Below are 13,971 nucleotides of genomic sequence, written 5' to 3' on the forward strand. Positions count from 1 at the left end.
TAGCAACAGACATCGGATGGGACGCGATCGCTCCAACTCAGCAAGAAAGTACTTTACGTATGACATCACGTCCGTTTGTAGCATATGCTTCAAGAAAGGAGAAAGCCTATTTGAACAGACAGTAACCTACAGGAACCAGGAGCTACCAATTTCACAGCTGTCTATTAATATTAAATACCATGTATGCGGAATAAACGGGTTTACATTTTGTAACATTGATTTTTTTTGTGTGGATAAATATTCCCAGCAGAAGCGGAACCGGTTAAAAACCGGTATGAACCGTTATTTTTTTGCTCCGGAGCAGAACCGGTACCGGATCGTTTATGATGTAACCGGAACGAAAACCGGAACGAAAAACGTTTCGGTTCGACACCCTGGTTTAGTGAACAAGACACCAACGGTAGACAAGAAAGTAGACGAGTTGCAGTGAGGATGGGAAAGTTCTCTGTATACTGTGGGACACGCACGGCGATTCTCTGAATGTCTTAAGCAAACGCATGCTACACTCTAAATATTGTCACACCTTTAAAGGTGTAAAATTGGTGTATTCTCATGTATTACACCTATTTTACACCCTAGGACCTTTGGCTTGAAATTTTTCGAGGGTCTAACTATGGTGGATTACACCCTTTTATGAGACATTGTCAGGAGGGTGTGATGAGGGTGCAACAGAGGGTATATTTGGAGGTGGGACAGGCTCCATTACACAGGCTAAATGTATTCCTGTTCCTGTGCAGTGTTGGAGTGCTTGTGGTACTCAGAACTTAAGCTTGTGATACAAGTTGTGATATAAAGACCAAATGCACAGTTACTCAACATTTGGTACACTGTCATCTAACCCCTCAAGGTTAGATGACTGGAAAATATAAAATTACTACTATGTGATAAAGCTGTATGAAGTGATGCGTTTGAATACCTTCATGCCTACGTAATGTAGGATATGTATGCTGCATGGCATAATGTCAACCTAATAAAAGCATAACTATTCAGTTCTTGTGATTGTGTCTGATATGTATGATGCCCGCATATGCCCACATCAATCACCTATAACATGTGTGTGTTGTGCAACATGTGTCTGCGATGTCCTATTTTTGCTTCACACGGGGTACAGCTGAGTAGTATACCTGAAAAGTATTACAAGTTCAGTGTGAGAAAAGTATATTCTTGACTTTTTAAAGAATATTTTGCATGGCTGTGATCGAAGAGTGATGCCAAGATAGCCACAATGACACTCCAAACTGCCAAGCATGTGCCTTCTGTAAAAACTAGAAACACTATATTTTCGCAGTGAAGCTGTAATAATTTCCAGCTGCCTGTTCTACGGTCTGCAGGTTACATTACACCCTTCCATACAATTACACCCTTGATTTCTTGATGGTGTTCCGTTACACCTTAAAAGGTGCGCGCCATGCACATGTTCTTTTACACCCTTTAAGGTGTAAAATTATTTAGAGTGTAGAGGATGGTGTAGCGCTCATTAGCAGTAAACGCGGAATCCTGAGCGCAGCAACGAAGCTGTTTGACCTTCTGAGCATGCTCTCTCCGTTCAGCATTTGAATCAAAATGCTGTTTCAACATTTGTGGGAGGAGAAGCTTGATTGGGACACGCCTTTGACTGGGAACATACAACAGCAGTGGTGTAACTGGTGGGCGGAGCTGCCAAAGTTGGACAACATCGCACTGAATAGGTGTCTCGTTCCAGACGGAAATTACAACTTCTAGTATGACCTCAAAATGCACTTTTAGCGCTTTTAATCCGGCATTCAAGTATGAGCTTCACTCCTCCAGCGACGCTAGTCATTGTGCATACGGAGCCTGTTTGTATTTAAGAGCCATAGCAAGTGGAAGAACAGCGAAGGTCGGGTTGGTGTTTGCAAAGGCTCGGGTTGCTCCTTTGCAGGCCCTGACTTTACCACGACTAGAGGTTATGGGCACCCTGTTGGGAGTGAGACTATCTCAAAAATAACTGAAGCCTTGGCGCGGCTGAAGGAAGTGACCTGCGTATACTGGACAGATTCGTCAATCACCCTTTGTTGGGTACGAGGTTCTCCCCCTCAATTTGTAAGAAATAGAGTTATTGAGATCCAGGAAAAAAGCGACGTATCAGAAAATGGTTAAAAATTGGGCTGTTCGGTACAGCATACTTTAAAAGCGATAAAACCCCCGTGCCGGGGAACAAGTCAACAGACGACACAACACACAGGCACAGGTGCCTGTGTGTTGTGTCGTCTGTTGACTTGTTCCCCGGCACGGGGGTTTTATCGCTTTTAAAGTACGACGTATCAGCTTGGAGATTTTGTCCTGGGAAGGAAAACCGGCCGACCTATTGACCAGGGGTGAGTCACTGAATAAGCTTGAGAAGTGTAACACATGGTGGAACGGACCAAACTGGCTCGAACAGGACGAGGACGAATGGCCTGCTCAGACGGTGCTTCCAGAAATAAATGACGTTACTGATCAAGATGATATGCACAATGATGCCACTACAATGCAAAGTTCTGTCAATATATGAGCTCCCGTTGTACTGGATCTCGATCGATTCAGCAGTTTGCGAAGAGCTCTCAGAGTGACAGCGTGGATCAAACGGTTCATCTACAATAGCCGACCAGGTACCCCAGGGGTGTTTGGGGCACTCTCAACAGAGGACATTAGTTGGGCTGAGAACTATTGGACGAAAGGAGCTCAAGAGGAAAGATATGGACTCGAGAAGCAAACTCTGAGTCTAGGAAAGGCGTTAGAGAAGAACCCGGCCGGAAGCTAGCACCTTTTCTTGACAACAAAGGAATCATGCGGATCTCCAGACGTCTCCATTTCTTCGAAATTTCAGGAACGGTAAAGCAACCGATTCTGCTTCCACCCGACCCGAATTACGGTACTGACGGTGGAGTCTGTGCACCTGAGGGTTCTGCATGGAGGAGTGCAAGATACCCTAACTGAACTTCGGGAACGATTTTGGATTCCAAAAGGACGGCAGATTGTGATAAAAGTAATCTTTCACTGCAGGGGTTGCACCAGGTACAGAGCCAAAGCAGCGACAGCAAGAATGGCTCCACTACCACAGGATCAAGTAGAAGCTGGTACGCCGTTTGAAGTCGTCGGGATTGAATTTGCCGGTCCTGTTTTCTTCAAGGCAGCAGTACGCGACGAAAACTTCTACATCTTGCTCCTCACATGTGCGACAACTCGAGCCATTCATTTAGGGCTCGTATCTAAAATATCCACAGAATGCTTCCTGCTAGCCTTCTCCCGGTTCATTGCTCCGCGAGGCATACCTAGAGTGCTATATACTGACAGTGCACTAACCTTCAAGGAAACGCTTGGTAAAAACTGTGAAAGGGACCCTTCAGGCCGTAACAGATATGGGTTTAAAGAACTGACCACAAACTTACAGCAGCTTGAAGCAGTTGTGAATTGAAGACCACTTACCTATCTTGGTGACTGCCCAGGGGACCTTTCCCCTCTAACTCCCGCACATTTCTTGACGGGAAAGAGACTCACGTGTTTGCCAATGGCTCCGATATCAACAGCACGACCAACGAGTGCACAAGTTAAAGCTAACTGGATGAAGCACGAAAGACCCATCGACAGCTTCTGGAAGAGGTGGCTAAAAGAGTACTTACTACAACTTCGTTCAGCTCATATAGTTGGGGTGTACATAAGTCTCTGCCAGTGAAGGAGGGTGACGTGGTGTTGATTAGCGAAGAAAAGGTTCCTCGACACATGTGGAAGATACGAAGAGTTGCTACTGTGTTTTGGGGGCGTGACAAAGTGGTGCGGGCCTGCGCAGTGAAGCTGCCAGACAAAACGGTACTGCGTCGACCGGTGCAGCTTCTGTATCCTCTCGAAATGGTGTAAGGGTCTTGTAGGCCGGTTTCACGTCAGTTCAGGCAGGGAGGTCCTATCTACCTCCTGCATTTTCATTATTTTTTTTTTATATTTAGAAGCTCATCATACATGATGACCAACAGCGGTAAAATGAATTATTTCTGCGGAATAGTTTTCGCGCAGAAAAAAAAAAAATTGAGAAAATCCGGCCCTGAATTCGAGTGTTTCACTTATGCCGTGTTTGCACGCGTACATTTCCCCAGTCTTAAAAGATACTGCAGCGAAATGTTTTTACGCTGGAGTGTGCCTACAGGCCAGCAGCCCTTGCAGAACTCTTAGAGGGCAGCACAAGAACTGAAAAGTTTCTTCTTCAGAAGGAAAACGTGTTTAATGATAAGTCTCATTGTCATCGAGAATAGAAAGATGACGGATGTTCGACAAAGGAGCGTGCTACACTCTAAAAAATAAAACTCCTTTCTAGATGTAATTGGGGTGTATTTGGGGTGTATCAATTGCTTTACTCCCTTATTACACCCTCAAGAAAAGGAATACACCTTGTTTTTGGTCTGAAAAGGGTGTAATATGTGTATGTCCTGCTCGGCAGGGTGTAATTTAGAGAATTGGTGTGAAAAAGGTGTAGTGGCCATCAAATTTCTAATGTTTCGCTACGACAGGTCCGGCAACAGTGTGCTGTGCTGTTTACTCTGTGTTCTCCGGCTATGGCGGTTTGAGTTAGTTGTGGTAGTTATCGTGTTCTTTGGGGAGGTCGTTTGGTGAGGTCGTTTGGGCAGGTCATTTGACCATCTGAGTTTAGTATGCACTGCAAGGATTATGGTTCCTGGTCTCGAACGTATGCAAGCAACAGATGCGCCGTGCCCATTGGATCGAGTAACTTGTCCGAGCGTCTCGCTGCAGCGTGCTGTTTGGTAAGTGTTGTCGGTGTATTTTGTCTTGTCTGCTTGTCTGGTTGATTGAGGTGCCTTTGAAGCGGGTATTTTGAGATTATGTTTGAACCTTAAGTGGAATGCACGGATTAGATCAGAGCACAGTGCGCGTCGCGTTGTAACGGTCACATGTGGCCGTTAGGCAAAGTCAAGGGGTATACGTAACAAACGAAGTTGGTGCAATTTGTGGTAGCAAGTAAAGCAGCTTGCAAGAGTCAAGAAAGCAAGAGGTAGCGAGCAATGAAACCACAAGGCCACAATCCTCTGATTTCCGGTCAATGGCTGTGCGCGTGTTCTGAACAAGGCCCTGGCAAGCTTGTGTGTTGGCGATGTCAGAATTGTGAAATTGGTATACACTTGACCAGAAATCAGAGAGGTATGGGTTCGGGTCTCACTACCGACACTTCGCTGACCCTTTACCGATTGCAGCTTTGTAGGGACATTGGTCTTTTAACTACACTATGATTGTGTGCTTCTTAATTTCTGCGTTTTTTTAGTATAATCGTCTGATTTTTAACTAGTCACAATATTACCATGGTTTTGGCTTATTATAGCTTGAGTTGCTTTTGCACCGCATCATTCATCGATTGCCTCATCATTTTTATCATCATCATCATTTATCGATTGCTTTACTTTCTACCTTGAGCTGCTTGCATGTTGACGAAGGCTGTGTTTCTGTACACTCTTAATCCTTCTCTAGATTCAGCCACCTGCGTAACTATCATGTAATTTGTGATTCGCCCTTAATTTGATTAAGGCATTTCACAGTTCATTTTTTCTTTCACTACAGAGACAGGACTTCTCTTGGTCGACATGTTGGTGTACACTTTTATGGTTTGGATTGTGCGGTGACTATGTAATTCTTATTGCAGTGTATGCAGTGTATTATAGGTAATTCAAATAAAGAATATGCCTGTTATTTTAACCGTTGTGTTTCTGTTGCCCTCGGCATAACACCCTTACTGAAGGGTGTTGTCTTGCCTGACGTTGTAGACATGCACCAAAAAGGGAGGCAGTTAGGGTACTGCTAGATTACACCAAAAGAGGTGATCAGAGAACACCCTTTCTGAGGGGTGTAGTTTTGCCAGAGGATGATATATACACCAAAAAGGGAGTCAGGGTATCGTCACATTACACCCAAGAAAGAGTTATATTTTTTAGAGTGTATGACGGAGAGGCTTGGGGCTCTGGGAAAGCCATCGCTGCGACAAAGCCAGGACACAGGGTATCATGCGGTTGTGTTTCACGGTGTGTTTTAGGTATGCAATGGAAAGCTCGCAGTCACTCAGTAACTTGAAAAATGGTGATCGACAGATGAAGTGCTCCGCAATGTAAGGCGAATATGGAAACACGTGTTGTGATGCCGCGGTATGGGAAAGTCGAAGGATACTTACAACTGCGATATGTCAATCCCCAAGGTCTGATCAGAATTTTTTTCTACGTAGCTCAAAAACCTGTCAAAAGTGTGGTTGGGGCCGTATTTCTTCTGGTAGATGTTGATGCTTTCGGAATCCAGGCTGTAGAAGACGTAATTGCAGATACCTTTTGGGAGTGGAGTAGCGATGAAGTCGTCCCAGGGCGTTGTTGGTGGATTCAGCTGCTCGCTGACACACACAACAGCTGTAAGAGAAAGTTATACAAGTAAGAAGGGCACAAATCTCTGCAATTGTCGCAAACGCAAAAACCCGTAAGTAGTATTTGCCTGCTGCGCTGGATAAGAGGGTTCCAATGTAGTCCCAGGTTTATTCAGCATTGGGCTGGCCCTCTGCCCTACTATTTGGCTAACTGAAACATGTGTACCGTAATCCCTTAACTTTCTGCAGGTCGGACAAAGTGGATGCCAGCGCACCAAGTCCAGTGTGGATCTTGGAAGTGCAAGGCTTGTGCGACAAGGAGGGACGACTGTTGCAGTTGCGGGGGGTGTCCCCCTTGCAGCTGCCTTTGCCGTTAGTCGTCCACTGAAACGGTACCCAAGCAGCACGTCAATATTGGTCCAATATGGGCTGCCAATATGGGATCAATATGGGGAGTGCAACCGGGGTCCATATTGGATCAATATGGGCTGCCCATATTGGCAAACCCATTTTGCCCATATTCCGCGCCAATATTTTCGTGATAACGCCAACGGGGAGTCCGTGTAATAGTAAAGCATTATCCGGTTTAAAACCCACCACTGATATTACTTCTCTCTTCCTTTTGCTTTTTCATTTCTGCAGGTCTTCTTATTGATCCACGTTGCATAGCATTGCAAAAATAACACCGCATCGCCGCTAAAAGGAAGACCAGGTGCTATGCCCGCCCTCGTATTGCCAACTGTAGGATGGGATAAACGAAGGCTTGCCCACATCACAATTCAAAAATAGTACTCCTCTCAACCTAAAAACGAAGAGCAGAATCAACTAGTGCTAGGCAGGCAAACCCACGGAACTGCCAATGCCAAACATCCCTCAGGAGCCTTCATTGAGACCGCAATAGTATATGCACCAAAAATTTCCTACCCGTTCAGAGAGTACAAGGAACGAAATGCTTTCGTGACGGTGACGGACATAATCCTAAGCAACTGACACTGTCTGCAGTAAACTGAAACCACTTAGCTTTACAGAAGAGCCGTCCCTTCATATCAAACATGCCTATCAAAGTTTTTTACTTGACCTGCCGCAATTCCGTTATTAGTGCAATCAGTGGAATTTTATCCCGCATGAAACGTCCGATCCGGCTGTCGCGCATGCGTATTAGTAGTGGGAGCGTGATTTCGCTCAAAGGACCACGCTCGCTCTCAGTCGGTTCGACCGATTGGCACCGCGAAGCAAGATGGCGACTGCTTTCAGAAAGGGGAAAGTTGAGTTGTTGACTTCTAGTGAATGTTACAATGGCATTTCCACGTCTTTTGACTGTTTTAACAGTGTTCGAAGTTGTTGGAAGTTGGTTGTCGGAAGTTGTTGGATGTAACGACATATTGAATTGGGCATTTCACACGCTTCAACGTCCAATCTTGCCGTGCTGCTTGGGCATTTGGGCAACATGGGTACGTACCATTTTCTACATTTTCAGTTAATATGGGGTGTACACGGACAATATGGGCCCATATTGCCAGGATTTTCCTAATATTGCCTCAAACTGGGCAATATGGGGCCCCTATTGCCATGTGTTCCAAATATTGACTCAAACTGGGCAATATGAGGCACATATTGCCCAGTCAGCCAATATGGGGAAAATTTTGGCGAAACGGGTCCCATATTGGACACGTATCGCCAATGACCAGCCAATAATGGCCCAATAATGTGTGCTGCTTGGGTAGGCTCCCGTACAGCTTCCGTAGACGCTTTTATTGCACCTATATAATCAAGTTAGAATGCCTAGAGCAGCAACTCCGGCCAATCGCTGTGAAGAACCGTCACTCGCTTCAGTAGCGGTCAAACTTCAGTAGCAGTCGCACCTCACGTACCCACAGACAATGTCCAGTCCCCGCTCAGCTCAAGCCATATAGTGGAGAGCAGGCACGGTGTAAAAGGGACATAGCCCAGATGTCAAGAAGAAAATAATCCGAGATCACCACCTGCCACGTCGTTTGCACCTGTTCCCACCGGTTTCCTTATTCTACAGAACGAATTCATTCAGAACGACAGAACGACAACGTTCTTGCGCATTGACCACATCCACCGTACAGGACCAAACCAGAGTTTAGCACTTCACATTATTCTTCCAGATTGCTTCGATTCATTCAATGGCGTCCACAGAGATCACTCAATTTTCGACTTTACAAACCAGGAGGATGTTTGCCGGATTATGTCTTCTGCACGGGTCCTGTCATAATAATTGTCTTCGCACAATTCGCATAGTGGAAGCACGTATATCCGTGCCACTTCTTGTTCTTCTAAACACTTTTCTCATCTAATGCATTCCTTTCCCCCTACTTCTATCGTTGTGTGATCGTTGTGATTACTGTACTCCTTACCAATACAAGAGCGAGAAATGTAGCGAACGTAGCTCAGGAGACAGGAATGCGATTCTCATGTTTTCCCCAATATTTTACGTGTTTGGCTTAAAAGCATACATATGTGCTCCTACGAGTACGTCGTCTGCAACGAGTTGTTTTCGCAACTCAGTCAGAGACAAGCAGTAGTTTGAATCGAGCGTCCGCACCACGTTATGACGTCATGCGCACCCAAGCCAATCACATACATGTTTAGATTTGTGGGCAGAGTTGACTTACAGTTGGCCGTTGAGGGTTGCGTTCAACTGCCGAGTTCCTTTTATCGGACGTTACTCTAACCAACACGGCGGCAATCTTTCATGGATTAATGGACTGTAAGGTGTGACGGGGTGTTCCATACGGGCTGGTTTTCATCGCGGTCGCTCCTATGGCTCCGCTGGTTACGGCTGTCAAGTCAAGTCTGTCAAGTTATTTTCTCATCGTGTAGTAGTTGACTTGTCCCGAAGTAACAACATTCAAAGTGATATCGTTCTGTAACACTTTGCACGCATGCAAGGAGTCGCAGAAATGGCTTCCGCCCCTCCTCCTCAGTGAATCAGAAGACCTGGTGATACCATGTAGTGTTTCCCATGTGGGTAACCCTATACTGCTGCGACTCGTTTGGTTTAAGTGGGTATTATGTCCCTTGGATGTTCTTTGTGCCCATTCGCGTTTACCCGTCCTACCGGCGCGCTCGGCTGCTATGCTGAGATGCTATGCTGTGTGGAAAGCGGCCTTGCAAAGGAAATTTTTTTTGTGGAAAAGGGAAATTGCGTTTATGCCAATTAACAGCGAAACAGACTGAACATTTTAAGATGTCATCGTCTATCACGGAAGAACATCACGTAAATAACCCCTGGAAACATGAAATACGCCATCAGGATATAAATGTAGTGCACCCTGACAAAACGAATTTTAATGCCAATGTGCAAAGTTGGAGTAGTTGGTCTGACATAGTAGTGTAAGCTGCCAAGGGGCAAATACGGGCATGGGAAAACACACAGGAACACAACAGAACCAGCTTACTCCCAACTGAAAATTTACTAAACCCAACAATCAATGAAGACACTGATGCCGTCTTCAGCAGTGCACCGGTTAAAACAGGAAAGCAACCCGTGCATGCGAAAATACTCAAACGACGATATCAGCGTTCTTTGTATTTTTACCAAGATGATCAATAGCAACGGATGACGATGCAGTTGACGGAGTGCAAACGCAATCGGAACCATACCGATAAGTGTTGAAGGCTTCGTGTATCTCCCTCACCGTTGGATTGGGATGCCTGGCCAGAGTGGAAGTGCGATCAAATAAAGGTGTGCACCCGCAATCCCTAAAATGTACTAGTGCAAGGTGACCACTGGACGTGCTCTTTTTCATCGCAGCCACATGCTCAAGCTGCCTAACATCAAGACACTTACCATTCTGCCCAATATAGTACTTCACACAACTCAGGGCGTCCCTATAAGGTGAAGAGATGCCATGTTGAACGTACGGCCCCTTGTGCTGAACCCCACAACCCTGTGGTTTAGGGTTAGTATTGTGTTGTCCCAATCCTCCGCCCGTCTTCTCCCGTTGGCAGCGTTCCCTAGCTGTGTCACACCAACTACCTCATATTTTTGCTTTGGTACGTTATTCGCTGAGAGATCAACCTATCAACACGCCGGTCATGTTCGGAGTTGATGGTTCTTTTCCGTAATTCTAGTGCATATTCACCGGAGGATCACTTCGATTACCCAATGCCCCACCTACTGCACTGAACGCGGAATAAACGTGTAAAATAAGATGACGCGAGGAATCTACCAGCACTACGGTAGTCCAGCGTTTCTCCGCAGCGCACCGACACCGTTCCATCTCGAAGTGAATACTTCCGGTACAATTAGGCTCTGCTTATTTGACCCTACCTACTCTTTCAAATGTTGTTTGGCGTCATGTTTGTTCCTCGACGCTCAGCACACACGCCTTTGCCTTTTACCACTATATTGTCCCAGAGGACATCCGGACGCTGTGGCTTCATGGATCCCACACCATGTCACACGCGAAGAATTTCCAAGATTCTGAGAGGCTAGGCCTGGCGTCTAGTCAGGTTCTCCAGGGAGGTGTTGCGGTGGTTGTGCTACATGGAATATGCGCCAAGTCCAAGTTTTACGAACAGTTTCATATACTACAACAGCATGGGGGACACCTTAGCTGAGGACCTGTAGAGGTTCAGCCTGTCGACGCTGATCAAGTGCTTCAAGAAGGCCAAAAATACGGTCCCGTCGACTCCTCAGGGAGCCAACCTGCACCCCAAAGTTCTACTAAGATTCTCAGCCTTGGGCCCATGTTCAGTGTACAGCCTTCTGTAAATAAGGATGTGTACATTAGGAGTGTGGTCGAGCCGTTGCTGGAGGATGCTCAGGTTTCCTGCATTGGAAGGCATCCCTCTTCCCAAGCCACAGCTACGACAAATGAAACAAGTTTTGCAGTACTGTGAGTCTGCGGTGGTCTACCGCGTAATTGTGGACAAAGAGGGTGGATTTGTTGTAGTGCCTCAGCAGCTTTACTTGCTGAAGAGCGAACAGACACTGGACAAGAATTTCCGGAGTTCTTCCGTGGACGATGAAATGACGGTACGGACCAGTGTGTTGGACATTTGTTGAAGTGCTGACTTTCCGCAGCTTGCAAAGAACCTTAGAAGCAGCGAAGAAAAATCACTCCCAACTAGATATTCCGGACCCTTTCGTTATTCCCAACTCCAGACTTGTTGTAGACAGCGTCAAGGGAGATTAAAGGACCAACATGCCTGTTTTTCAACTGATGTTGATGATGTTGATTGTTGTTGTCGATCGGTTACACACGTCGAGCTTCTCCAGTTAGTGGAAAATCTCATCGAGCGCTCGGGACGAGTTCGGTTCCAAAATAACGCAGGTACCTCCATTCCGGTGTTCATGGAGCTACCGTCTATCTCTCCTCTACAGTCGTTCAAAAGCCTGGACCATTATGGATTCAGGAGAAAGGAACTCCCATCGGCTCGTGTGTGTCACCCGTTTTATGCGAGATATTCTTGGGTGCAGCCGACTCTGTGGTGTGCGAAACATCGAATCGTAAGTGCATCGTCAAGGTTTTTGGTTACATGGACGATTTCTTTTTCTTTTTTTCACTGACTCTGGTTCCTTGCGGGTTGATGCGCACTGCTTTTAGATCTATTCAAGGCTAACGCCAGTGTCCTGGGTTATACGTTCGAACTGTTTGTAGAAGTATGCATCCATTTTTTTGGACATTCGCTTGAGTGACTCTGAATTCCACAAGTGCTAGTCCTACCAGCCAATGTCCTGGAAGGCTGTGCTCCCATTTAGGTCATGTCATACTAAAACTGTCAAGATGGGTACTGTAAGGGCCTTGTTGTGCTCAACGCTCAACAAGTCGTGTGAACAAGAGATTCAGCACAGCTTCCAATCACAGCTTGGGAAGTTAGCGTGCCGCGTGTACCCGGACACAGTCATCCACTCCGTGGGCGAAACCCTCAACGCCGAGATGCGGCAGGCCTCGCCGAAAGAGAGGGGAAGGCACGAATGAAGACCAGTCTGTATTCCTTATGTGCACAAAATATCGCACGACATCAAGAACGTCGCCGTACTACACGGTGTCCAAGTTGTCCTTTCCGCTCCGGTCAAGTTACAGCAGCTGTGCCCCAGAATCGGTTACCACAAACCACGCACCGGTTGCGGAGTTCAATACAAGAGACTGTACGTTCAACGTTGTTATGTTGCGAGATCCAAGTGGAGGGCACTCCTACACGTCTCCTAGTTGACACGGGCTCGTCGGTATCCATCATTCCGAACTCAATATTTCAGGCCAATTTCAAGCACATAGCATTACGCAACAGTTTGACGCAACTCACTGACTATTCTCGAAAACCCATACCAGTACTGGGAGTCTTCACTGCGAAGGTTGCTTTTGGTGAAAGAGAAACGACAGGACACTTCCACGTTGTGAGACAAGGATCAGCAGTTCTGGGCCTCGATTTACTACAAGCGTTAGACATTTCTCTCGAAATCGCAACACGAGAATGTCACCAAGTACAAGCTATGGATGCAGATACTGTACCTCAGTACGCTCTCAAATTTCCGACCCTATTTTCAAGCAGACTGGGAATGGTAAAAGGGTTTGTGCACAAGATCAAAGTAAAGCCCTCAGTCACTCCCGTGCAACAGAAGCTTCGTCGTTTACCTATTGCAATTAGGCACAAAGTGTCAACGGAATTGCAAAGGCTAGAAGAAGCGGGTGTCATTGAAAGGATTGACGCCTCTGAATGGGTATCTCCGGTAGTGGTCGCTTGGCGCAAAACTGGAGAGATTAGCCGATGTGTGGACCTCCGCCGTCCGAATGAAGCCGTCGTCATCGATTCCCATCCACTCCCTCACCCGGAAGAAATTTTTCATCAACTTTCTGGAGCAAGGGTCTTCTCCAAGTTGGACCTCTCCTCCGCTTATCACCAGCTGCCCTTGGCAGAAGAGAGTAGAAACCTCACAGCATTTATAACCCACGAAGGTTTGTTTCGCTATACACGTGTGTGCTTTGGTCTCTCTTCAGCAGCTGCGGCCTTCCAGAAGATGATGATGTGCGTACTCAAGGACTGCGCAGGCACGCTGAACTATTTAGATGATGTTCTCGTTTTTGGGACAACACAGGAGCAGCACGACCGAAATCTGGACCAAGTATTGTCAAGACTGATGAGCTGTGGACTAACGCTGAACCTGAAGAAGTGCGTATTCGCAGTCCAGTCAATCAAGTTTCTGGGACATACAGTCTCTGACAAGGGTATTCACCCAGACGAAGACACGATGCAGGCCATCATGGATGCACCCCACCCTACAAACGTGACAGCATTGAGGTCCTTCTTGGGTCTGGCTTCGTATTATCTCAAGTTTGTGCCACATTTCGCAACACTCACTGAACCTTTACGATCCCTACTTCGAAAAGATTCAACATTTGTCTGGTTAACAGAGCAGCAAGAATCGTTTGACAAGTTGAAGCACTTGATCAAGAACTGCACCACGTTAGCTATATTTGACCCCAGGCTTCCAACGGTTGTCACTACGGACGCTTCGGATTACGGTTTGGGAGCCGTACTCGAACAGGAACACCCGGATGGACTATACACTGTGGCATTTGCTTCGCGAACAGTTTCCGAGACCGAAAGGAGGTACTCTGTTGGCGAAAAAGAAGCCCCAGCTTGCTTGTATGCAT

The 13,971-nt window shown here is 46.4% G+C and overlaps 2 protein-coding genes across 2 annotated transcripts in view; one reads left to right on the top strand and one right to left on the bottom strand.

Moving 5' to 3' along the window:
- Positions 1–13,971, top strand: part of LOC135388272 (uncharacterized) — a 363,678-nt gene that overhangs the window by 189,581 nt on the left and 160,126 nt on the right. The gene's annotated exons all lie outside the window — the stretch shown is intronic.
- The window catches only part of LOC135387648 (uncharacterized), a 49,837-nt gene that overhangs the window by 18,891 nt on the left and 16,975 nt on the right, over positions 1–13,971 (bottom strand). The window contains exon 6 of the mRNA XM_064616756.1: positions 6,164–6,389. Within this exon, the coding sequence (XP_064472826.1) occupies positions 6,164–6,389 (226 nt within the window). The remainder of the gene's footprint in view (positions 1–6,163; positions 6,390–13,971) is intronic.

This window comes from Ornithodoros turicata, chromosome 3 (genome assembly GCF_037126465.1).
Source record: "Ornithodoros turicata isolate Travis chromosome 3, ASM3712646v1, whole genome shotgun sequence".
NCBI classification, from domain to species: Eukaryota; Metazoa; Arthropoda; class Arachnida; order Ixodida; family Argasidae; genus Ornithodoros; species Ornithodoros turicata.